The following is a 27,217-nucleotide window of genomic DNA, read 5'->3' on the forward strand; positions in this document are numbered from 1 at the left end:
ATTTTCATGTAGACTTTGAAGCACATGTGTTTTCCAGTGTCTAAAATCCCCAAACAGTTTCAGTTCAGTTATTTACACTGCAAGAAAGAACGCCATGAAAAAGGCTTAAGTTGGTAGTAGGCTGAAGAATGAGAGAAATGGTAATATGCTGACACCTAATATTTCTAGTAATATTTCCGGTAATTTTCATATCTCTGCACTTTAAGGTGTTAATAAGAAGTTAGTATTTTCTCTGTTTTCTTCTTCAGTAATGTGCAGTGATAATTATGCTCTTTTCAGGACAGGGTGTGGGCCAATGTGGGAAAGAGTTTAAACTGTGTTATTGCCATGGTGGACAGACTGCTTGAAAAAGATAACAGCAGCAACGTCAAAGAGGGTGAGAAAGACCCTTCAGCAGCAGATTGCAAGGTGTTGCATACAGGTGGTAAGTAACACCCCCCCCCCCTTTTTTTTTTTTTTAAATTGTTGACTAAATAAAAATTGAAAAAGTCACAGAAAATTGATATAGAGAAAATTCAGTAGTATCTTTGATGGAAGTGCTTATAGCAAGGTTTTGCACAGTTGTAGCCTTGAATGATGGAAGGCTCTTTATCATATTACAGCTCCATTGTGTGGTCAAACTGCTTGCCGTGCTCAATTTTTTATGCTACGATGAAAACCTTTTGAAACCACAATGTTTTCTTTTGAAGGCTGATGTAGTTTAATTTATTTTTGATTTTACTTGAATATACCATTTTGAGGAAAAAAAAATTGGAGTGTGTCTTACCCCATAGGAAACTTGTAAGGAAAGGTGAACATTCTGTTTCACTGTCATTCTCCTGTAATCCCTCCCACTTTTCTGCAATGATATTCTGATTCTGTTTTCTGGTTTGCTAAAATTCGTTTTTACCTGTATACAGTTGTCAATCTGTATCAATACCGAAGGCTAAGTGGAATGATTCCATGAGATAATGCAAAGAAGACTTTGTCCACAGCAGGTCCTTGTAACCAAATCTGATCTTCTCCTGTGGCTACATTCCTTGTTGCTTTCTCTAAGCATAGGTTAGATCTGTTTCATAAGTCTGACAAGACTTTCTGATGTGCCAGTGTGTATTTGCCTACACAGGCAAATGAAATACTGGTTAGAGCTTTTAGGTCACAAAGCCAAAAAAACTTAAAAGATACTTTCTTTTAAGTACTATAATAAGCAGTCATCAAATGGAATGAAAGCTACACCTTGCTAAGCCATAATGATAATTGTAATGGTTAGAAAAGTATAGATGTGTTTCATTCAGCTGAGTTGTCATCCTCTGGAGCTGACAGGCCAAGGACACGCAAAATATCAAGATGTTATGGCACTGGAATAAATTTTTCTTTTTTTTTCCTTTATTTCAGGGCCTTGCTTATTTCTTTTGAATCAGTACAAGTGCCCTTCTGTGAGAGCAGTCAGTGTTTCTGTTAAGTTGTGCTGAGTGTTCTGCAACACCCCATCACATGGAAACTGAAGGAGATTTGTGGAGCAGATTGCTGTTTTCATGTTCTACTTTTTGAGGAAGACATCATTTCCTAATGATGTTTTCATGAGAGCATCATGCAGTGCCTTTGACATCTTATAGGACTTTCAAGGTCATGTAGAAATGTCAATGCTTTAAATTTGCTTTTTTTATAGGACTAACTTAAAAGATAGAGCTTTCTGAAGAACCATCCAGGTGTGTGCCAAAGTTGGTTGCCTAATGGTTTTCAAAACCATTGCCTTTGGGGCCAGAATTTTTCATGCTTGACTTCTCTATGAGAGAGTGGGTTTATGTGTTTGTTTTCCTCTGCAACTCTCTCTCTGAAGTTTGATGTGAAGCCCTGAGGATGCATCATGAAGCAACTACATAGAGGTTGAGATTTTAAGTTTAGGGTTGTAAATTCTGCCTTAATTCTGCTCCGTTTTATATTTGAAGCCTGATTGTATGGGTTCATAACTTTTTCCTAGATATAAAATCATACTGTGTTTAGGCTTATAGACACATTTCTAAAATTGCAGGCTGTTATGCTGCATATGTTGAAAAGTGTGCCTTAAAGTATGGGATGAAATGTTTGCTTATATTAGTGAACCTGACCGATTTAATATAAGTTTTTTCTAGCATATAACAATGAAAAAGATGTCAAAGAATGCACGCATGTTCATTTTAGATGGTAGAAAATGTTATGACAATAATTTGATGCAATAGCATATTCCTGTAACTATAGATGTTGTCATAACATATATTCAGAGCTTCCTAAGATAAGTTTATATTTGCAGTCTCAGTGTGATCGTATTCTTTTTTTCGTATTCTCATCGTGTGATCGTATTCTTTTTTTCCCTGACGTGCTTATATTTATTTCATGGAATCTCTGTAATCAGAAATATCGGTGGCACTTTTTTTTTGTACTTACCTTTCAACACGAATTATACCTTCCTTAGCCGAACTTTCATGCAGTCTGACCTTTGGGTGTATTCTTAAGACTGAATTTGAGTTATAAGTTACCAAGGTAACATGCTATGGTTTCATCAGTTGTAGGATTATGATGTCTCTGCAGGATAAATCAGGAAGAGTAGATGGATTTTAAAGGAGAGGGGTTTTTTATTTATTTATTCTTTTAACTTTCAGCTTGTTTGCCTTGGAGAGAACTACTTGACAACATTAAATTATTTTTATTTTTGCTTTTTCATTTTCCATGGGAGTCAAATGTGAAATCCTGTCCTGCAACATTAGAGGTGCCAGTGAAACACAGTAGTTTGCTCTTATGCTTACACAGCCCCTGACAGAGCTCTGTGTTTAGTGGTGCTGCCAAAAAGAGGCTGCTGTTTCCTTCTGCTCCTTGTACCACGCCATCAGAGCTATCACCCAGCCATTCTTTCTCTGGCTCTGTGTGAGTATTCCCTAATTTGCTGCATACAAAATCCACCCCATTATCTCAGACAATTTAGGTTGGCTGGCAGTGTGATTGCACTTGGATTTTGCCTGAAGTGAATTACAGAATCATAAACTATGTTGCTGGGCGGATGATTTGGCCAATGGAAACCTTCAGCATAGGTAGCAAAGAGGACCTGGGGAATGGCGCCGTATTTCCTAGCTGTTCGTAGCTACATTGCTATAGGCATATGTGGGTTAATTTTTCATGAATAATCTGATACCTGATGGGGACTCTACAAGTCTATAGGGCACTGCATCCTTTCAATTCATCCCTCCCAATGCAATGCTGGTAGAAATGTGAAATAAAACTGTTTTCTGGTTTTGTTTTCATCTTCAGAAAAAGAGCTTTTACTGTAAGTTATTATTTAGTCAGGAAGATGAAAAATTCTCCCTTGGTCTGTGTTCGCTTGAGTAGCAGACGTTATTTATTTTGAGAAAGCAAAAACACTTCTGAAAAACTTTCTTTTCCCTTCCTTTTACTCATATTCTTCTTTCCTGTTCTCTTAAGTTTGTCTTTGTATCACTCTCTGCACCTTTTTTTTCTTTTCCCTCTCACTTTTGTATCATCCTTCTCTTTTTGATAGCGTCCTTAACTGGGCTATATATAGCCCAGCATATTAGACGACCCCTTCAGCAGTACTTTCTCTAAGTAGCTTGGCAATTGTTGGAAACTTAGAAGTACATAAGGGAAGGGAAGACTATTTAACTGAATCAACAAACTATTTTTGAAACAAGAAGTCAGAATATTTAGTTGCACTTCCAGAGCAAGGTTTATCCATTACTCCTGTATTTTGAGTATATTAGCTTTCCTTAGCTTTGTCTGTTATTGCCATCACCTTCTTTTTCTGTTTTTATCGTTACTAAAGCTGCTGAGACACTTGTATATGTGTGATTAGATGGTTTCTGTTTTCACTATTCATCCATGTGACAGTATAGAAAATCTCAGATGATTACAATAGAATAATGTGTCTCCAAGAATTCAAAATTGTTCTTCTGGACACCCAAACTGTGCAAAGTAGACTGCTATTATATTAACCGCAGAAATACCAGGAAGACTAAGCAGGTTTTTGCTGTTCCTGTGAGAAATGCTGGAGAATTATGAGCATAAGACCTCACCCTTTCTCAAAGAACTTAGCCCTCAGAATAGAGTTAAACTGAGCTCCAAGATCTGAGTGGCAAGATGTAGGAAGCTGATCTTTTTATGATGCAGAGTCGAATACATGAACTCTGCTAAGTCAGTTTTTGATCCTTCCTTAAAAAAAAACACACATGCAAAAAAGAAAACCAAATAAAAACAAAACCAGAAGAATGTTCCTATCCTAGGTGAGTAAATTCAGACTCCATGGGTTAGTTATTTCTTGCTCTTTTTGCTAGCTGTTTTTGAGGGGGTTACTACAGTTTTGTGTTGGTTGGTTTGGTTTGCTTGCCTTTTTCCTTAAGGCAGAGTTTGTCTAATGTTCAATTTGTGATATCAGGACAGCTCATTTACATTGTTTGACATCTATTATTTCAATCCTGTTGTAGATTATTTATGTTCAGGTAGTAAGGGAGTAAGTGATTAGCTACAGTGAAAGGTTAAGTCCTGGGTAGCTGCTGTTACATTCATTACTGTACGTCTGTAGGGCCCTCTGTTCCTTTAAGATTCATAGAATCATTTAGGTTGGAAAAGACCTTTAAGATCATTGAGTCCAACCATTAACTAGCACTGCCAAATTCAGTATGACATTATGCTTTCTGCTGCTTTTAATTCCATGTTTAGTTTTTTAACTTCATATCATTTGAATTTTGATGTGACTTGAAGCCATCAAAGATTTCTACTGATTTTTAGGTGGTGCAGACAGCAGTGACAGAAATGTCTTTTCCTCTCCGTTGCCGAGGCAAAAGGCGATGGAAGTGCTATTCCAATGCCTTAGGACTTTTCCTGTTTGATTACCAGCACATTTTAATAAGCACTTCAACAGGCCTGACTTCGAAAAGAGCAGGAGCTTGCTTTTCTGCCAAACTTTATCAAATTTAACACGTAGTTTGACATATTGCAACTTGAATATTAGCATGTAGAAATGACTAGTTGGGTGCTAAGCAGGTCATTTGCCTGTGCAGACATGTTGATTAAGAGAACATGGGAATGAAGGGCATTTTCCAGCAACGAAAGGGCAGATCCTATCATAAACTGGACTTACACAACTCTGTTAGCGATGGAAGTGGAGTATTTACTCAGTGGAGTATTTACTCAGTGTTTTGCTGTACGTACTCTCTTGTTGTAATCTTACACTAACTGCATAGTGGCGATACTACTTATTTTAACATCATCCTTCCATTTTCTGGTTTAATGTACTTGCCTTTTATGCCTTATTTTAGTTTCCTTTCCAATGGCTGACTAGCACAATTTTTTAATTGATTTTCCTTGCTTCATCAGTAGGCTTTGACTTTTTTGTTTGGATGCTGAATATTACAAACAGGACAGGCTGCCCTTGTCATTTTAGTGATCTGACAATCATCCTCCAGTCTCCTTGTTGCTTCTGTTCTTGCTCCTAATGTAATTTTTGAGACGTTTACTCATTCAGTTAATTCTTCAGTCTTTTTCAAAGGATTTCCCACTGTTGAGGATGCAAATCTTGCAATTTTAACTGAAAAGAAAACTGACACCTTAAGTGTGAACATGTGTGTAAGGCCTTGAATGTGTTAAACACAAACCCAGAAACTTGTACTGTACCCTTCCCTAAGTGAGTCTACAAAGCTCTCATCAGACCCTGTAGGAGTAGAGTTCCTGAGCTGTGGTTGGCCCCATGCACCTTCTTTACAGCAACAACTGATTCTGACCTGACTGCCGTTTCTTGTGAAGGAGGACTTGTAGGGCATCTTGCACCTCTCTCCAAACACTTTTAGGTGTGTAAGCAGTAGCTCGTAGCCAAGCAGTATCTTCACATATCAAGAATGTTGTGGCGAGTTAGATCAGGATAATCTAACCCTGAATTTAGACCAGGATTTTAAAGCTCCCTTTACAAATAATATGTCTTTAGGAATTTTATTAATATCTCATATTTATCCCTTGCATACAAGACAATATTATTTTCCAAATTCTACTGAATTTACTAGTAAGCTTCAAAATACAATTTTTTTTTTTGTTTTATGAACTTCAGTTTCAAGGAGCAACTTAAAAGCTGAAGTATTTGCTATCATAAGTGCTTCTGATGGACATTAGGAGCTTTGTGCATTGTTGATGAATGACCCTGATTTATAGTCTTGCTGGAGCATTTGCAACAGAATATCCTGCATAACAAGTGACATATGGTGATTTTAACAGACCAAAGATTGATCAGCTATATAGATTTTTTTTTCCCTACAGTTGTCTTTTCCAAGACCTCAGTCTGTGATACACCTCATAGTTTGATCTTAACACTCTAAACTCGCTTTAAAATAAAAGAATAAACATGAGAATACCCTAGTCCATTCATAAATACTCTGTTTTCAAAATCAATCCAATCCCTCTCTTAGATTTGCTAACTAGCTCCACCTTCTGGAGACTGGACATCCTTGCTAATTGTGAACAAGAATTTTCAGTGAGCAAGGAGTAGATAATGTTATGGGTAACTTAATCACACGAGGGTATAGTTTTATCGCCTTTTCTATTGGCAAGTACAATTCTACATATAGTCTATAATAAAATAATTTCTCTTTCTTCAGTCATTAGGGTAGGGTTTCCTACAAACTTAATATTTTTATTGTTTTTTGCAAAGCAAAATATGTATATAAGTAAAGCTCTGTATTCTTTGGGACATTAAATACTCAGTAGGATTTATTTTTAATATATTTAACATGAATATCTTTTAGTGAAAAAAATGGTCTTGAAAATTTAATTTTTTTTAATTCATTCTTAATGCAACTATTACTGATAAAAATTACTTATTAGTAAGTTAGTATTCCAAACACATAGTGTCCCCAAAAAAATCATTGTGAGAAAATTATCTCGAATCTACTACAAGTTATGTGCAAAATAATTTGGGAAATCATAATAGAAAGTAGTTACCTGTTGTTTACTGCCAATCTGGAAGGCTGCATGAAGTAGAATCCACTTGTATTTGTTCTGGGTCCAGTATTATTCACTATTTTCATTACTGACTTGTCTTATGAAATATGGATGATACTTATAAAATTTGCAGATGCTTAAAGCTGGGAGAGGCTTTAAGCACCATGGGAGCAGGATTAGAATGGATCTTGATGAAATGGAGCACTGAAATATTAGGATGCAGTTCAGTGAGGACAAGTACGAAGTTATGTTCCTAAAGAAGCAGAAATACACAGTGCAGAGTGACTGGCTAAGTGCTAGCTAAGTAGAAACAGATCTAAGTGTTATGTGACTTGTGGCCAGTATGTGACCCCCCTCTTTTATGAAAAAAGAGTGTTAGTAAAACTCTTTAGCCTACTCAACCTGAAATTGTAATAGCAGGTTCACAAATTGTGGCTAGTTCTAGAAATGCTGCTTTTTCTCTCTTGCCCTGGCTGTCACTGTACTTGCAAGATTCTTGGTTGTTTCTGTATCCAGCTCTGCTTTCCTATGAAAGTACAACAGATGTCTGTTAGCTGTACCTTGAGGGCTACTTTAAAGTGGCCAGGTATGATCTTTTTCATTATTTGGTCAAGAAGTGGACAACAAACTATTCTTATCACATATAGCCCTATTCACTGGTTTAGTATGCATTACATCTTTTGATCTTATTCTGCTGCAGTCGCTTTCCTTGGCATTTATTTATTGATTAATTTAATAAATTGATATAATTTAAGACTGGAGAGTTTAGATTGTCTGATCTGACTAGTCTGACTTCCAATACGTCATACCTTGTTGTCTACTTTATTTCTAAATTTGACTATGTCTCACAGCAGCCTCCAGCCTTGGGTTGTTCTTTTGCTTTTATTCCCTAGAATAAACATCCCCGTTAGTACTTATTGTTTTCTCCTCTTGAGGAAGGGAAATCAACTTGCTGCTCAGCCTTTTTCGTAGACTGAAGGAGATTAAACTCTAAATCTTGGTAGCTCTCCTCTGCAAGGTCTCCATTTTTTTCAGCAGTCTCTTTAAAATGGCTACAGCAGACCTCAGCACACAGTGTATCAGTACTCCCTTAGTCAATAGCATGTACAAACTCACCTCTTTTTTTTCTGGAGCATGATGCTGGGAATGGCTTATGTTCTGTTTTGTTCATGGTGGCTCTAACTTCATAACTGCTGTTTTCCAGGGAATGGTTCTTTAGTCTGTATTACTCACACTTAGATATGTGTGACTGTGTTAAGACACACTTTGACCACAAAGACATTATTTGCAAAGGAACCCCAGCTGTTCTCTGTGCTTGCTCTGTCCTTGTTCCTATTTCCTCTTTCCTATGCCTTATTTTTTTGCAGTTTCTCCTGGCTTTCAAAGTTCTCTCCAGTCTTCTTGGCTCTAGTTTTATTCATTTACATATTTTTCTGGAGCATAGCCAAGTTTTCTTTGCAACAGGCAGCTATATCTTCCTGCCTAAAGAACTTCTTTGGTACTAATGAGTCTTTCAATGGTCTGACTCAGAATGTTACCTGAAACAGTGTGCTGTTTTCTTCCACCTAATTACAATTTAAATGGAACAGATTTTAATTATCATTGATTCTTAATTACACTAATCTACAGAAAATATGAATCAGTGATGGACTGTATTAAGTCAATTACACTCCCTATTTTTTATAGATTCCTCTGGAGTGTTGATTTCTCTTTCATTTTAAGCTATAACAATGAAACTGAGATGTAGATTCTGAAGGAACGTGATTATTTTATAGTTATTATTTGCTCAACTTAGAGAGGTAGGCAAAACCATATGCAACTAAAATGCAGGTCTGGTTTTATTAAATCCTAAAAAATTCAGGAACAGCTTGGGTAATTGGACAAGTTTGAATAAGTTGTTCTGATTTTCCTCCATGTCTCGTTATCAAGTGCTTTCATTTGTAATGTATTAAGGAATCAATTTTTCAAACATTTCACTAGCTTGTTTTTTCAGATATTCCTAGCATATATTTCAACTAAACAAAACATATTACAAAATAGTTCTAACTCTCTCTGCTCGAAGTACCTCAAAAAATGATGAGTTCAATATCTCTAAATATTTAAAGAGAACAATATAGAGAGAAGCTAAAAAGGAATGTGACCTGAAGGTTAGTATTTTTCCAGCCTATGTATTAAACAGGTAATGTCCTTCTAAATATCTATTTACCTTCCAGCACCCACTTTTTCATAAATATAGGCTCTTCCACCTCTTTTTTTTTTTTTTTTTTTTTTTTTTTGATGGTACTTGATTTGTTTAGATAGCGGTGCTGGAAAGAACAGCTTTATTCATCTTGTGCTAAATGAGTTTTCACATGTATCCCTGTATGCTTGTTTATCACACTCAAATGCAAGTTTTACAGAGAATTAGGCCTGTTAAAAAGTCATTGTTTCAGGATATAGTTGGATTCAGGCCAAGGATTTAGCCCCAGTCTCAGTAGTAAGCTGGAGTCCTACCTCTAAGCATATTCTCTGGTGGGATTTGCTGTCCCACAATGGTTAAGGTAGAGCAGCAGGGTCGTTTTAAAGTGTAGAATGATCTACGCAGCCACTGCAGCCCTCTTTGCATTCTGAAGAGGATTTTCATTGCAAGTTTTTTGTTTTGGAATGGGTGATCTGTCTTGTTCTAGGTGACTGGTATGAACAGCTTTATCCCCTGGTGATCACGCTGAAGGACTGCATGGGAGAGGTGGTGACCAGGGCGAAGCAATCGATGGCGTTTGTTCTGCTCCAGGAGCTTGCCTGTGGTTTGCCACAATGTTTGATGCTGACCCTAAGAAGAGACATCGTCTTTAGTCAAGCAGTAGGTTGTCTTGTGTCGCTTATCTCCTACTGTTGCTGTCATGCCAATGTTTGTGGTTTTATTTTTTTTCTTTTTCCAATTTAATACAACTTTTTCATATATTTTCCATTACATCTGTTTAAATATTCTATAACGTGATAGAGAAATTAATAGTAAATGGAAATACATACTATCGTGAGTCAGAAGTAGGTCTACAATGGACTGGAAAAGGTTACATAATCTCCCTTTGGCACAAAGAAGGATCCGTAAAGCTATTTTTAGCCTTCGTAGATTATGTGCCCGAATCCTCATGGTGGGTGAAGTTCTCAAGCCTACCCTTGAATATTCCTTGCTGCTATTCAAGCTTAGGTATTTTTTTTCTTCTGGTAGCCTTGGAAATGAAGAACAGATTATTTTTTTCAGTTTGTAGCACTATGTTATGTGTTTGAAGACTATTAGCATGTCTCTTCTCAAACTTGTCTTCTTTTGGTAAATAACTGAGGTTCTTTTGATCTCCTCCTGTAGATCTTGTTTTCCAAATATATTTTTCTCTAAATGATTTGTCTAATTTCTTCCTGAATTTATATGTTTTTCCTAATGTAACTAAGGAATTAGGGTGCAACTGACAAGGAGATTCAGTTGCTTTGGGTGCCTAACTGCTGACAAATCCATCATCGTTCACAGTCTTACGTGTTTATAGCCTGCCAATGGAGGTTCTGGTCTTGCTGATGTCAGTGTAAATAACACACAACCCCACAAAACAAATGAAGCTTATCTAATGTAAAATAAGGGAATATTTCACTGCTTTTTACACCCCAAAAATGCCTCAATAATATATTATTATGAAATTACATATATAGTCACTAAACAGAGATATCTATGCTGTTATCTCAAATATGTAGATAGTTCTGTTGTGTATAGTGATAGCAAGCCTCATTTTAACTATGTTATAACAGTTCATCAGTTAATTTCAGATATTTTTCATTGTCTTTATAGCTTGCTGGATTGGTCTGTGGGTTTATAATCAAATTGCACACAGGTTTACGTGATCAAGGATTTTTACAGCAGCTTCATACTGTTGGATTGCTTGTGCAATATGAAGGACTCCTTAGTACATATAGTAAGTATTGTTCTTGGAAAAAGTTCCTTATGCATCTAGGCCAGACGTTTACCCAGGAGGTTCTTATTTTAACCTCTGTTCTGCTTCTAGTAATTTGGTATATTGAATCAACAAATATTATCCTTGGGAGACAGTAGGCTTCCATATAATAGCATGGTTGAAGTAATTGATACTGTGTTGTCAATTCTGCATCAAAAATAACTCATTTATTTTATTCTCAATTCCTCTGAGAACACTAGTTGCTAATTATTCCATGCAGAGTGCTGAACTACGTTTTCTTAAATACAGGAGATTCCTTCCTCGTACAGCTAGTGGAACTTTTGGTTTTAATAAAAACTGTATCCATTTGTATAGGGATTTGTCCTGACCCAAAATAGCAGATTTATAAAGCAAACCCAAGCAGCAGATTTAAACAGTTACTGACTTTATCAGTCTCTGCCCAGTATTGGTGATGTGAAGATAGCCTGAAAACTGTTTAATTCCTAACTTGTTACAGATGCCGTAATTTGATAGGTATTAAATACGACATTTGGAGAGAGAAGCTGCCATATGTTTCAAAATGCTTTGAACTAGATGTATTGGAATCCTTCCCCAAATTAGAGGTTTTGACCAAAGTGGAGGGATCTAGCATTTGTGCAGCTCTTTAACACACAGACAATTGCAGATCCTCACTTGGAGATTGCTGTCAGACTCCCTCTTGCATGACACTTACTGTTATTCTCAAAACCTTTGTCCTCCATCAGCAGGACAGTCATTAAAAACATTTTCGGAATAGACAAAAATGGCTTTTCTAGGTTATTCTATGCACATATAGAGCAGGCTGATTTTCAGAGGTACATAATTCTCATAGTTATCATTTAGGCCACAGGGAATTGTCAGCAGTTCTAAAAATCAGCCTGCTTTATGTAGGTTACTTTAATGTGGATTTCGGGCAGTGATATTTAGATGCACAGACTGGAAAATCTAATCCCCGTATTGCTTTACTGTAACCTATTCAGTGACTGATCTGTCTACTCTGTTAATAACCTCTGTAATCTTTCCATATAGGTGAAGAAGCGGGGATGCTAGAAGACATGGCTGTGGGAATTTCAGATTTGCAGAAAGTAATGTTTAAAGTCATTGAAGCCAAATCAGAAGATTTTTTGCCTATTATAACTGGAAGGCGGTAAGAACTTTGTTTCCTGGAGCCCACGGCATGCAGTTTTAATCCGTAGCACATGAAAACCCAGATAACGGTTTTCTTGTTGCTGAATTCTGTTATGTGGGAAGTGCAGTAGTTTTATTTTTCGTGAGGTGTAATGAGGTAGTAGGGGTTTGTAAAGTTAGTAATAATATGGGCTCTGGGTTACTTTCCTGTTGAAAAGCTAAATGTTCAAATTATTAATACAAATTAATCAAAACAGTGTCTGGATTGTGCAGAGTTTCTGTTGCATTTTCATGTATAGATACTGAATCAAAGAGAAGCGACAAGGTCAATATTTACAAAAGTGGCCTCTAACTGAAGGAACCTTGTTTTTGTCGTGTTCAGAATTTGTATTCCAGTGTAATAAATGAAATTGTGTTTCTAAGAATTAGGCCTTGATTGTCTTAAGATGGAAATTGAAAAACTCAGATGCCAAAACCTTGTGGTCACTTTTGAAAAATGAAGCCTGTATTAGTTGCTTAAGATCACACAGGATGTACGCAACCTCAGAAGTGCTTGCATAAAGACACTAATACATTATGCATCTCATATAAGCACTGGTGAATATCAGGACATACACTGAAATACTTCATTAATTGTGGCTATAGGAGGGTTAACAAGATTGTTATACAGGAGGGATGGGGTTTTCATCATTATTATTCTAGTATGAAGCTACAAATGTTTTTGCTTTTGCAGAAATCACTTCCTTAATAGTATCATTATTCTTAAGATAACTGTAAATTAAATTCAACTAAAAGCAGCAACTTTTAGAAAAGATATGTTTCCTCTGAGGGGGGCTTTCACCACTGATTTACTTAATTATTCTGGATGATTCACTCTCATGCTATGGGCCTTCCAAGAAAGGATTGAAATAAATAGTAGGAAGGCTGAAGTATGATAGGCAACACATCAGGAATAATTAAGAATAATTACGGTGTGTAGATAAAACAGAAGAAATACATCCTTTGTAAATCACAGCAGTCAAAAATCTTGAAAAATCCAGGAGCTACATTTACTGGCTTGCTGCCATTACTGCGGTACACTGAACTGTCACGCTAGGAGGTCCTGGGTTTGAAAGAGACTCGAGCTTTAAGCTGCCTCAGGCATTCTGGATTGATGGAGTAGTCAGTCTTTAGGAAGAAGAGTTACTGCCTGTGATTTCTGTACTGTACTTACTGGCAGGTATTCACTGGATGGAATCAGTATCAGAAAAAAAAAAAAAATCTTTAAGGCTTATGCGGAGGAGCCCCATTCCTGTTGGAGCTGTGATAAGACAGCTCCTGTCAAACAGCATTGGAAGTCAACCATAAAAAGAGAAGACAGTGGAAAACCTAGTTGTTTTCTAATTAATGTTTAAAACCCCCACAATTTTTAGATCATTTTGGTTGTTATACAGTGTGGCTCGATAAAATAAAACTAAAAGACTGTAGAAACGCAAGACAGAAAATTAAGCTACAAATTCTTATCTTGCAGAGTCAGAATGTTCACTTTTAATTGTTTTTCTAGGGAAGTGCTTAAGGCTGAGATTCTATGTACACAAATGAATCAATCCAAAGAGCATGGCAGTGACTAGCAGTGCAGGTTACTGATGTGGGTGGCTCACCCTGAATATCCAGGTGAAGTGAAGTTCTGTTCAGGCACTCGGGTTCTTTTATTATGTGCAAAAATAGTTGACATTTACTTTTATACTAGTTGATAGAATGTATTTGGTTGTGCATATGAGCTCTGAGGCATCAGAGGGTTTGATACTATGTTTTCAATGAAGCCCACAATTGGACTAGGGGGTACAGCCACACTGAAGTGATCTAAAAAGTTATCACGTAGCTGAAAGAAGAGCTGGGTAAAGCACTTCCGAGGTGAGGTGCGGTGACTGACCTTGTGTGCATTTTTTTTCTGCTACAAAGCAAAGCCAAGATGCATGTAAATGACTTGTTTTCTGCTTATTGCAATGAACTAAGAGTGTGTGATTTCAGCCTGCTGCAAGTAGCTGAAAGGTCCATGACCCGCAGCTGCCTGGGGGTAATTTTTAGAAGCCTTCTAACAAGACAACAAGTGTTTATCTATGTTCATATGCGATGATAACAAATATTAGAAAATAAGGCAAATAAAACTCAAAGAAAGGGATATTCTTAAGCAGTCCTGGTTTAGTGAAATCATATACATTTGAATATTTAATACCCAAATTCATACAATTTGTTCTGAAAGAAATGATGATTTACTCTCTTAAACATGCTGGATTTCTCTGCCCTATTTTCCTGATAGATCCTTAACTGTTAAAAATTATGTATTGATTTTTCTTTCTCGTTGGAAAATGTAGTCACTGCCTTATCCATCTCATGTCAAAATCACCTGGTATCTCTGCACTGAGTCTAGCCGTATAAGAGAGAAACCACATGGTGATAAAATTTACTGCTGTGCTACTGGTTTTGTTTACGTAAAAGCGTAAGACCTGTAAGATTTTTGTTAAATTAGTGTCAAACAAGTCCTCCAGATTTCAGTACTTTGAATCTATTTTTTTTTCACCACCTTCAGTACCATTTCTGGACTTTCTAGACAGCTTTCTGTCACAGCTTGATAGCCTTTTCCTTACATAATGAGAAGTGGGTTGTTTTCATTGTACAGATTTTTAAAAGTTGCCAAGGATGATCTCTGAGACGTCAAAAAAATCTTTTGAAAAAGAAAAAAAAAATGGACAAGGGAAGCTCTCAAATGGTACTGATGTTTAATTATCATGCTTGAAGGTCAGCATTTATCAATGTACTTTCACACACTGAAAGATTTGTAGTCGTTTTGGGGGCACCAATGCAGTGATTTGGTGACATTTCGGTTCAGTAGCATATGCTCTTTAAATTAGACTAAACCAAAATTTCTTCTCAACCTCATGAAAGCACTCCACAGCAAAATGTTCTGGTAACACTTGACAGCAGCTAGGAGTGCTCACATGCAGGCTGAGAATGAATGCTGCTATGCAAAGATCATTTGTACAGAGTTCTTTGCTGTCGTCCTTGCTAACTCTGTATTTGCTTCACATGGGTGAATTAATTAAACAAAATACAAACCAAACAGACTTATCTGAGGAGTAGAACTATTTCTTTTTTCCCCTCAGTAGGGAGCATCTGGCATTTGCTCAAAGATTACACACTAGTTCTAGCCCATACCAAAGCACATGCTGTTGCGCTAGCTGAATGTAATTACATTTCAGTCACAAGTCTCTGCTGGATCCATTTTATTTTGTTCTCAGATATATGGGCAGGATAGAGGTTCAAACATGACCACTAGCTCTTCTAAGCTGAAGCTCTTTATCCAAACACCTGCTCTAAGATAGTGCCACTCATCCCTCTAGCTCACCAAGGGTGGCAAAGCTACTGCAGAAACTGCTCTTTTTCTTCAAGGATTTCTGCCTTTTTTTCCCCAAATTCTACATGTGGGTAATTCAGATTGTATTCTAATTCTTGAGCAAGGACATGGTTGATTAAAATAAGGGTTGGAGGGACTCCATGATAAATTATTTTAATAGGTACAAACAGCTTTTCCATCTTAAGTTTACACGCAAAAGTTGTGGGATTTCCTAGGCCTGGTTTCTGTAGGTAGGATCACAGAATGTTAGGGGTTGGAAGAGACTTCAAGAGGTCATCTAGTCCAACCCCCTGCCAGAGCAGGGCCACCTAGAGTAGGTCACACAGGAATGCATCCAGGCGGGTTTTGGACATCTCCAGAGAAAGAGACTCCACAGTCTCTCTGGGCAGCCTGTTCCAGTGCTCTGTCACCCTCACAGTGAAAATGTTTTTCCTTATGTTAATGTGGAACCTCCTGTGCTCCAGCTTGCACCTGCTGCCCCTCGTCCTGTCATTGGACATCACCGAGAAGAGCCCGGCTCCATCCTCCTGGCACTCACCTTTATGTATTTCTAAACATTAATGAGGTCACCCCTCAGTCTCCTCTTCTCCAAGCTAAAGAGACCCAGCTCCCTCAGCCTTTCATCATGAGGGAGATGTTCCACCCCCTTAACCATCTTTGTGGCTCTGCGCTGGACTCTTTCCAGCAGTTCACTGTCCTTCTTGAACTGAGGGGCCCAGAACTGGACACACTGTTCCAGATGGGGTCTCACCAGGGCGAGTAGAGGGGGAGGAGAACCTCTCTTGACCTACTGACCACACCCCTTCTAATACACTCCAGGATGCCATTGGCCTTCTTGGCCACGAGGGCGCATTGCTGGCTCATGGTCATCCTGCTGTCCACCAGGACCCCCAGGTCCCTTTCCCCTACGCTACTCTCTAACAGCTCATTCCCCAACCTATATGGGTACATGGGGTTGTTCTATCCCAGATGAAAGACTCTACACTTGCCTTTGTTATATTTCATTAAATTTCTCCCCACCCAGCTCTCCAGACTGTCTAGGTCTCTCTGAATGTCAGCACAGCCTTCTGGTGTGTCAGCCACTCCTCCCAGTTTTGTCTCATCAGCAAACTTGCTGACAGTGCGCTCTGTTCCCTCATCCAGGTCAGTGATGAATATATTGAATAGTACTGGTCCCAGTACCACCCCCTGAGGGACTCCACTAGATACAGGCCTCCGACTAGACTCTGTCCCATTGAGCACAACTCTTTGACTTCTTTCCTTCAACCAATTTACAATCCATCTCACTACCCAGTCATTCAGACCACACTTCCTCAGCTTACCTGTGAGGATGCTGTGGGAGACAGTGTCAAATGCTTTACTGAAATCAAGATAAACCACATCCACTGCACTACCATCATCTATCCACCTGGTTATGTCTTCATAAAAGGCTATCAGGTTGGTCAAACATGACTTCCCCTCGGTGAAGCCATGTTGACTACTCCTAATGACCCTCTTATCCTTTATACGCCTAGAGACAGCACTGAGGATATGTTGTTCCATCATTTTTCCAGGGATGACAGTGAGGCTGACCGGTCTGTAGTTACACAGGTGCTCCTTCTTGCCTTTTTGAAGACTGGAGTGACTTTTGCTTTCCTCCAGTCCTCAAGCATCTCTCTTGTTCCCCATGACTTACCAAAGATGGTGGAGAATGGTCTAGCAATGACTTCTGCCAGCTCCCTTCAGCACCTGCAGGTGCATCCCATCAGTGCCCATGGATTTATGTATGTCCAGATTGCTTAATTAATCCCTAACCCAGCCCTCGTCAACCAAGTCAAACTCTTCCTTTATCCTGACTTCTTCTGGGGCCCCAGGGGTCTGGGACTCCTGAAGACAGTCTCCAGCAGTATAGACAGAGACAAAGAAGGCATTCAGTGACTCTGCCTTCATTGTATCTTCTGTCACCAGGGCACCCACCTGATTCAACAATGGGCCTACATTGCCTCTGGTGTTAGTTTTGTCTGCAATGTGTTTGAAGAAGCCCTTTCTGTTGTCCTTGAGCTCCCTTGCAAGGCTTAACTCCAAGGAGGCCTTAGCTTTCCTAGTTGCCTCCCTACATCCTCTGTCAGCAGTCTTATATTCCTCCCAAGTGGCCATCCCCTCTTTCCAAGATCTATAGACTATCTTCTTCCACCAGAGTTTGCCCATTAGTCTTCTGTTTAACCACACAGGTCTCCTGGCTCCCTTTCTTGATTTCCTACCCACTGGCATGCTCTGATCTTGAGCTTGGAAAAAGTGGTCCTTGAATATAAACCAACTATCTGGGGCCCCTTTACCTTCTAGTACCCTGTCCCATGGGTTTTCCCCTAGCAATTGCTTGAAAAGGCCAAAGTTGGCCCTGCTGAAGTCCAAGGTTGTGATCCTGCTTGGTATTCTGTTCCTACTGCACAAGATCCTGAACTCCACCATCTCATGATCTCTGCAGCCAAGGCTGCCCTCAACCTTCACCGCTTCAACCAGACCCTGCTTGTTAGAGAGTACAAGATCCAGCAGTGCTCCTCTCCTAGTTGGCTCATCCACCATTTGCATCAAGAAGTTATCATCGGTGCACCGGAGGAACCTCCTGGGCTGTGAATGGCTAGACGGGTAGGCCTTCCAGCAAATATCTGGGCAGCTAAAATCCCCCATGAGTACCAGGGCCTGTGATTGCAAGGCTGCTGTCAGCTGCCTGTAGAAGGCCTCACCAACTTCCTCATCCTGATCAGGTGGTCTATTATAGAGACCCACAACAGTATCTCCCATGCTAGGCTGCCCCCTGATTCTCACCCACAAACTCTCAACCCACTCCTCATCCACCCCTGGACAGAACTCCATACATTCTAGTTGTTCTCTCACATAAAGAGCAACTCCACCACCTCACCTTGTTGGCATGTCTTTCCTGAAAAGGACATAGCCATCCATGACCACATTCCAGTCATGTGAGCTGTCCCACTGTGTCTCTGTAATTGCCACCAGATCATAATCCCGTGACAGATTTCTAACTCCTCCTGTTTATTCCCCATGCTGTGTGCGTTGGTGTACAGGAATTTCAGGGAGTGAGCTGAGCAAAAGGATATAGATCCTCCTTCTCTCCTGTTGTAATTCTCTTCCTTCCTGGTGGTACACCAAATGTGCTCTGCAGGAGTGAAAATTTCAGACTTTGTTGTCAATCGGCCCTCTTTGATTAAAGTGCCGGATCCTGGAGGCAAATGGATTGGGTTCTAGTCTGTTCTTTTTTTATTAGACTGATTGCTCTAATAACAGGAAGAAAGCTAATAAAAATGAAGTTAACAGCATGACGTTGTTTCTGTTGTGGGGTCAGGCATCAGTCAAGGACAGGTGAAATTCCGCTCAGAATTTGGACTGGCAGCCAAAGTGACATGTTTTCATAAAGTCAGACCAAACGCAAACATAAAACCAAATCATATCCCTTCTCCTAAAATAGGATTCATGTTTGTGTAATGAGCCTTCAATTACTATCTTCACAGAGTTGATTTTGTTATTAGTGATGCTTTCTATCCCCAGGGAGAAAATCTAGCTGCTGAAGAAAATGGAAGTTTTGCATTGGGTTTTTGTGAAAGGTTTTTGCTCATACTACATTTAAAGCGGATGCAGGATTGAGTTGTGACTTCTGAAAGGAAGTTATTTTTGTAACTCAACAAGGTGCATTTTAAGAGTTCAGGTGTTCTCACTGATATTGTGGTAGCAGAAGACTTTATTTCTGCTTTTATCTTTAGTCCTATGTCCTAATTTCATTTCAATATGAAAGTCAGTATCAAGAGTGTATAATTTTATCTGCCTGCCTTTTTCTATATAGCTTTGTTATGCTCTTAAAACAAGCAAGCTGAATTATCACATTTTATGGTTCAATACAGTTAAGGGGAAAAGGGGGGAACTGATTTATAAGTCTACATGTTCTCTATAATTTACGAAGGCTATAATTTTAAGCAAACCAGTCAATATTCCCATCCTTATTCTTCTTTTTATTTTTCCCAGTGAACATTACGTTATAGAGGTCCAGCTTCCAGCAAAGATGTTTGAGTTGCTGCCACAAGAGATCAAAGAAGGAAAGTTACTTCGCATGTATCCAGTACTCTTTAATGTTGGAATCAATGAGCAGCAAACACTTGCAGAGAGGTAAGAAAAAAATCGTGTTTCATTTTCTGTCCAAGTGTGCCGTGCTAGTACAGGATATCTCTCAGGATTAAAAATAAATCTTGGACCAACTCACATTGACTCAGTGTGTATTTTGAAGCAATGCAAAATAATGAAAAAGTCCAAGTGAAGGTATGACTACATGCAGGACTTTATTTCACATCGTCAACACCAAGTTTCCTTTGGATACAGATATAAAATGGATTTCTGTTTCATCCACGTACAAGTGTGTTTGTTTAAAGTACTTCGGCCTTCGCAAACATGAGTTTGAAAATGTGAAATTCTTATTATCTTAAAGGTGATGTTGAAGATGCTCAAGAAGTCATGAGCTAGAAAGACGTAATTTTTCTGAGCTTTTTAGGGTTTTTTTCCAGGTTTGAGGAGTGGTAGTTAATAATAGGGAATGCATGGGTAGTATGTTTGTAGAAACGTGAAGGTTGATGTTAAAGTTTTGATGTGGTAGTATTACTCCTCTGAAAAGACTGCTGGAAAGTCATTAATTAGTACAATAATAGTCAAAGTTTCACCAACCTGTTAATTTTCTCGTCCAAGAGAGAAGGGTGTCTGTCAGTCATGTTAAATTATCAAGTTTGTGCAATGCTAAAACTGCAAGGTAGACATCAACAATGAGACAACTAAATTTTTTAGGTTTTTTTAACTGGTTTTATTAACAGAGCATCCAAGAGACACAATACATATCTTTAGGTTGCATTCACTGTAAACTCAAAAGCAAAACTGTAGCTGGGGAAATAGAGGGAGTCAGTGAAAACCCATTCACCTGGACAATATGGAAGAAGTTAAGCAGAAGAGGAGTTTTACATCCTGGTCTTTGTAGACAGCAGAGTAAAAGCAGTCTTCTAAGGAAGACTTCTAAGGAGTGCCATCAGGTAGCTTGGTAGCTTTGTGAAAGTTCATGGGAGACTTCTCTGACTTGTGAGAAAATTTAGGTAGAAAATGGAAATGGGAGACATAGCCTGAATCAGAAGACAGTAAAAACTGGCATTGTACTGGTGAAAGAATTGAGTAATTGGTTAGAGAACTTGAAAGATTTTTGGAGACAAAAATAGCTTATTCTTGATGCCATAAAGAAGAGAAAAACAATGATCTGAGAGGAGTGACATGGCCAAAGTGGTAGTGACAATTGTGATTAGGACACCTCACATTTTTCCAAAATTGGAGAAAAGGAGTGTGCAGTAACCAAGAAGCAAGTTCATGAGACCTTATGTGGGTGGGATAGGCAGGAAGGACTGTATGTTACAAATGTCCTGAAGAAAGATCTGACAAGATTTAGAAACAGCCTGGATATATGGGGACTTGTACAGGAATCGGTGTGAAAAGAAGTCTGGCTTGCAGGTGGAGTGTAAGGAAGAATGGTAGCATTGTTCACAGTGGTGACTTTACGTTGTGCACAAAGAAAGCCATGAATGAAAAATTAGTGCCTACGTATCTATACATATATATATTAATATCTATATCTATAAAACTAATTAAGTTGGATTATTTAATGCAGAAACAGCTTTCCTGCATGCACTTACAGATGTAAACATTAGACTTAATTAAAAATATTTCTTAGCTCCTAAAGCTGCACACTTATCTTTGAGATTGGAAACACTATACGTGCTTTTTGGTAAAAAAGTATTTTTTGTGGGAATATGATCTTGAGAATAGAAATAAAGTTTTGTGATAAATTTCTAGAAAATGTTACTTTATTAGATGCAAATATATCTTTTTTCAGTAAAGCACAGTTGAGAATATATCTGATTTAAAAGAAATATGCTCATGTGACAGTGCAGCAATGGCTACTGAGGAAGTAGCCTAGTCTCTTCTCTCTGTGGCCAATTTGCTTCTGCATGATGTGGCAGTATGTTTGGTATCTTCTGATTTGTGTCTCCTTTTCTCTACCTGAATTTGTCACTCACCTGTCCATGCCTCTCTTTCTATACTCCTCCATTTCCTTTTCTGTTTTCCTCTTCTTCAATTCAAGGCCGTTCTAAAGATGAGTTGCAAAAACTTGGCTCTAACTGCCTAAGGGACATTCCTGTCTTTACATTCATGTCTCTCATAGCAGAGGTACCAGGAGAGGTGAAACTTGGCTGTTGTAGAAAATTTTATCTTAGAAAGATATTTTCTATATAGCTGTAGTCAGTTTGTGGGTAAGTGTTATGGCATCTTGATGTTTTCTGGGTTTTCTGTGAGCTGTGGGATAATGAGGATTTGGGTGATGTGTTCCCAGCAGACCTGACTACTACAAGGAACCCCAGAACATGCTCCTGAGACAACTGCAGCACCGTAGAGCAACTGCTGAGGTCTGTGTGCTGCAGCAAGCTTAAATGCAGACAACTGAAGCCAGCTAGCCTGTGGGTCATAGCTCTGTGGAGCTTAATGGTGAAATTCAACAGCAGAGAAATGGTTCTCTCATTAGCTTCAGATACAAGAAATCAAGGTATACAGCTCAGGAGCAGTCTAGGGCAGAAAGGGCCCAGAGAAGTAATCAATTTGACTATTTATAGGAAATATTCTCAGACCAGAGCAGAAATTAGTTCTTCAGAAGGTTTTCCACCTGACACTTGCATCTTTTCCATCTTGTGTAGCTTCAATATTGTTCAGCTCTGGTAGACAATAATATACCTAAGCAACAGCGGTAGTAAGAGATGTGGAAGTTGCTGTTCTCTGCCTGTGGTGCCGTATGAAATTCTCACAAAGAGCCTAGAGCCCTTGCATTTATTCAGGACTTGAGAAGGGAAAAATAGTATGTGCTTTATTGAATGTTTGTCTGTAAATGGATTACTTTGTCCATAAGCTTTTGGAATAATTATCCATGAGTGATGACATCATTCCCAAATATTTGTTCCAAAGCACTTGAGAGATTAGCAACTGCACATTTGACAAAATTAGTGCAGTCAACACTAGGAAAAAAAAAAAAAAGTCAAAGTTATTTCTTTGTGCAAAGAAATAATTCTGCAAGATAATTAGGCTTTGTTTTGGTTCTGGGGGTTTTCTTTCATCATTTTATTGTGCTTTTTTATAGGTTTGGAGATACCACTTTGCAGGAAAATATTAACCAGGAAAACTTAGAACTTCTAAAAGAATATTACAAGCTGTTTACAGAAAAAATGCCTCCTGATTGTGAGTACAATGGCTTTGAAAATGTTTGATAGGTAAAAGATTATAAGAAAGTAATATTAGCACAAGATGAGTGTGCAGCTTTTAGATTTAGGCTTCAATCCTCTAACTTGTTCCATAAAGTTAAACACTTTGTGCTTGTACACAGCCCTGCTGAAGTCAGTAGTGGCTGCAGGCCCAATACCACAGCAGAAACTACAGGGAGAGTGAAACAGAGTAATGATGAACTGAACAGTTCTTTTAAATTGTTAATATAATATGCTTTTTAATATTTCAAGTAGAGGACAGTCTGTACCTGCTATACTTGTATAGAAATACTCGGTGGGAATTTTCATCAGTTTCAGTCATTCCCTCCATTCTTATTTTGAAAATGTATTAAGGTATGGCAAACCACTGACAAATCTGCAGATGCAAATGCAAGCAATGAGCCACATCGTAATGTCACTGATATGAATAACATGGTTCCATTAGAATAGGCCCTATATTCCAATTTATCAAAATTTGGTATCATAAACATTACTATTCTGTTACTCTGATTGTTCAAAGCAAACACTGAAAACCATTTGTATCAATCTAATCTTGTTAAAGTAGTCTTAATGCCTAAACTGTATTCCCAAATGTTGCAGATTTTACAGCCTGATTTTAAATAGCTTGGATTTAGGTCTCTACTCCTTCCCCTTGGGTAAGAGGAGGGGAGGCAAATCTTTTAAGTCTAAAGATCTATCATCCTACAGGACGTATGTAACTCCTCGTGGTGAATGCTGCTGGTTAAAATCCCGTGCAAAGCTTCTGTTCTCTTACAGGACACCTTGTGTTCATTACTTTTGCAAATTATCCATTACATATATGTACTTGTAGTTATACCTAATGTTTTACTGTGGACATGTTTCTATGATTCTATGATATGTTTATCTTTTGTATTTTTCATTTGTTAATAATTTTGACAGAAGTGAAAGCTCTGTTCTTGAACAGTGAGCAGTATGCTCATCCATCCAACCACATCTTTAGTATTTCTAGGATTTCTACACAGAAACTCATATAAGAAGTTAGTAATTAATTTAGGGGAATCCTGCCAGGAAAGCTTCCTGAAAAACTTACCTCATCTGGGGTTCGGTCTAAGGTACCTTGTAAATGGTTCTTATTATATAAAACCCAAAACTTGCATACAGATAATCATAGAATATATTGGGTTGGAAGGGACCTCCAAAGGTCATCTAGTCCATCCCCCCTACAATAAGCAGGGACATCTCTAACTAGGTTAGGTTGCTCAGAGCCCCATCAAGCTTGACCTGGAATGTCTCCAGCAATGGGGCTTCCACTACCTCTCTGGGCAACCTGTCCCAGTGATCCACCACCCTCATATTAAAGAACTTTTTTCTAACGTCCAACCTAAATCTATCCTCTTCTAGCTTAAAACCAATACCCCTCATCCTATCGCTGCAGACTCTTGTGAACAGTTCTTCCCCTGCCTTCCTATAGGCCCCTTTCAGGTATTGGAAGGTCGCTATAAGGTCGCCCCAGAGCCTTCTCCAGGCTCAACCAACCTCAACTCTCTCAGCCTGTCTTCATAGGGGAGGTGCTCCAGCCCTCTGATCATTTTTGTGGCCCTCCTCTGGACTCACTCCAACAGGTCCATGTCCTTCTTGTGCTGGGGGCTCTAGAGTTGGATGCAGCACTCCAGGTGAAATCTCACCAGGGCAAAATCACCTCTCCCGACCTGCTGCCACACTTCCTTTGAAGCAGCCAAGGATGCGATTGGCCTTCTGGCCTGCAATTGCGCACTGGTGGCTCATGTCCAGCTTTTCATCCACCAGTACCCCCAAGCCTTTTTCCACAGGGCTGCTCTCTAGCATGTCATCTCCCAACCTGTATTCATACTGGCGGTTGGCCCAGCCCAGGTGCAGGACCCTTGGCTGCTTGTCATTAACAGAAACTAACTTTGTACTGTCTTCCTGCAGAAGGATTATTAGGGAGCCACACACACTTCTGGACTTCTTACAGATTGAGCAGGCTTTTGAGAACTATGCTTACCTAATTCATCATGTCTTTTTTGGTTATTATTACCTTCTTGCTTTTTCTCTACCTGTAACATCTAAGTCTGTTCTTTGTCCAAATTTTTATAGAAGACAAAGAACCTTCTGGTTCCATTGCCTTTTCCAGTAGCTCCCTGCCATTATACAGAATCACTCTTTTGGCTTGGAGGAATGTGTGTTTTAAACCAGCTCCTTGGAAAAAAAAAGTGAAGCCCTCCAAAGTGTTCAGCTGGGGGAGGACTTCAATTCCTCCCCTATTCCCCCACCTCTGTGCTCAAGTTCTTGGGAAGATAAACCTCCATCCAAGCTGGCAGCAGTCCTGGTGTTGTAGCCAAGTGAGAGACATTCAGTATTGATGGCTCCTTGACGGTTTTGTCACACCTTTCCAGGTAGTTTCCTATAGTGCCAAATCTGTGCTACAGAATAAACGCAGGACCTGTTTCACAAAGCTGTTAGTTACAAATAGTGCCCATAAAGCCAGACAGAATTTGAGGACTCGCTTACTGTAACATCCACCATCCTTAGGCAGCCTCACTTGCTTGCTGCTTCGTTCATATATTCCTTTTCAAAGAATTCCATTTTCCACTCCCATAAAGGTATTGCCACCTTTGCTATTAGTTTTTCTCTCATCTCTGTAGTTCTCATTGCCAGTAATATTCTAGCTTTCTCTCTGTTCCCAGTTACTAAGTCTTCAGCTGCATGTAACTGCTTATGCCAACACTGACTTTCTGTCTTCTTGTAGATGAATATGCCCTCTGACACTCACCTGTTTCTAAATTGCTTTAATTCTCTAATAGAAAACTCTGAAAACAATAAATAACAATGTGCTTCCAGAAAGATTCTGTGGTGGTTTGACCCTGGCTGGATTCCAGGTGCCCCCAAAGCCACTCTGTCACTCCCTCTCCAATCAAGTCAGAGAGGAGTAATAAGGAATAAAACCAAATCTTAAGACACCTTCCCCCCACGCCTCCCTTCTTTCCCGGGCTTAACTTTATTCCCAATTTCTCTCCCTCCTTCCGCTGAACAGCGCAGAGGGAATGGGGTTGTGGTCAGTTCGTCACACTGTTGTTTCTGCTGCTCCTTCCTCCTTGGGGGAGGACTCCTCACACGCTTCCTCTTCTCCAATGTGGGGTCCATCTCGCAGGACACAGTCTTCCATGACTTTTCCATCATGAGTCCTTCCCATGGGCTGCAGTTCTTCATGAACTGCTCCAGCGTGGGTCTCCTCCATGGTGTGCAGTCCTTCAGGAACTGACTGCTCCAGTGTGGGCCCCGCCATGGGGTCACTAGCAGCAAACCTGCTCCAGCATGGACTTTTCCCTCTCCATGGGCTACAGGTCCTGCCTGGAGCCTGCTCCGGTGCAGGCTTCCCATGGGGTCACAGCTTCCTTCAGGTACCCACCTACCCCAGCGTGGGGTCCTCCACGGGGTGTAGGCAGATGTATGCTCCACCGCCCATGGGCTGCAGGGGAATCGCTGCTGCAGCACACAGAGCATCTCCTCCCTCTCCTTCTTCACTGACCGTGGTGTCTGCAGAGTTGTTTCTCTCATATTCTCGCTCCTCTCTCTTGCTGCAATTACTGCTGAGCAGTAACTTCTCCATTTCTTAAACACATTATCACAGAGTTGCTACCACCGTCATTGATGGGCTCGGCCTTGGCCAGCAGCGTGTCCATCTTGGAGCTGGCTGGGATTGGCTGTATTGGACATAGGGGAAGCTTCTAGCAGCTTATCACAGAAACCACCCTTGTAACCCCCTCCACTACCAAAACCTTGTCACGCAAACCCATTACAGATTCCTAACAAAATAGCCAACCAAATGTACTTCTGGTTCAGGCACCAAAACAGTACTGCTTTAATAGAATAGCTAATGATAATAATGGTACAAAAATGTATGTTTAATTAATTAATAATTAATTTAAAAGAACAGCTTAGAACTTTAATTTAAGCAGCTGAAAGCATAAAATCTGAGAAACCTATGTTGCGAGTGATGTTCGGTGTTGCTGATTTGTTACCTATCACCCACAGCAACCCAACACAGTCAGTCTTGCGAAGTATTGTCCTGAGTGAGAAGGGGGACGGATGCAAGGCTTAGAAATCCTGCAAGCAAATAAAGATTCTCTTCCATAGCATCACAATGCATGTAGCAGTTACATGCATTTTCTACTTAAAGTCCATGAGTTTGTTTAGTACTTCCAGGCTTCTCCCCTGTACAGTCTATGAGAATGAATTGATGGTTTAATACCACCTTGTGACAGAAGAAATTTAAGCCATCAATCACATCCAGTCAAGATGCAGCTCATTTGGCAATATAATAAATTAGAATTTTGCTTTACCTATGGTGAAGTCATCTCTCTTCTGAGATGATGCATTTTCTGCTGTGAACCAAAGGAAAACTGCTTTGAACCAGTAAAATGGTTACCTAGTGATGCATTCTCATGATCTGGAAGCATCTTTTT

At 39.3% G+C, this 27,217-nt stretch overlaps 1 protein-coding gene across 8 annotated transcripts in view; it reads left to right on the plus strand.

Annotated features, from left to right (window-relative positions):
- INPP4B (inositol polyphosphate-4-phosphatase type II B) overlaps window positions 1–27,217 on the plus strand; it is a 198,709-nt gene that overhangs the window by 136,192 nt on the left and 35,300 nt on the right. For 7 of the 8 annotated variants that reach the window (XM_086464572.1, XM_086464571.1, XM_086464570.1 and 4 more), the window contains 6 exons: window positions 280–424; window positions 9,618–9,790; window positions 10,766–10,889; window positions 11,937–12,054; window positions 19,444–19,584; window positions 22,631–22,728. In XM_086464572.1, coding sequence (XP_086320698.1) covers window positions 280–424; window positions 9,618–9,790; window positions 10,766–10,889; window positions 11,937–12,054; window positions 19,444–19,584; window positions 22,631–22,728 — 799 coding nt within the window. The remainder of the gene's footprint in view (window positions 1–279; window positions 425–9,617; window positions 9,791–10,765; window positions 10,890–11,936; window positions 12,055–19,443; window positions 19,585–22,630; window positions 22,729–27,217) is intronic. The other variant, XM_086464578.1, reaches the window with a different exon arrangement.

This window comes from Leptosomus discolor, chromosome 4, assembly GCF_034619465.1.
Source record: "Leptosomus discolor isolate bLepDis1 chromosome 4, bLepDis1.hap2, whole genome shotgun sequence".
Lineage (NCBI taxonomy): Eukaryota > Metazoa > Chordata > Aves > Leptosomiformes > Leptosomidae > Leptosomus > Leptosomus discolor.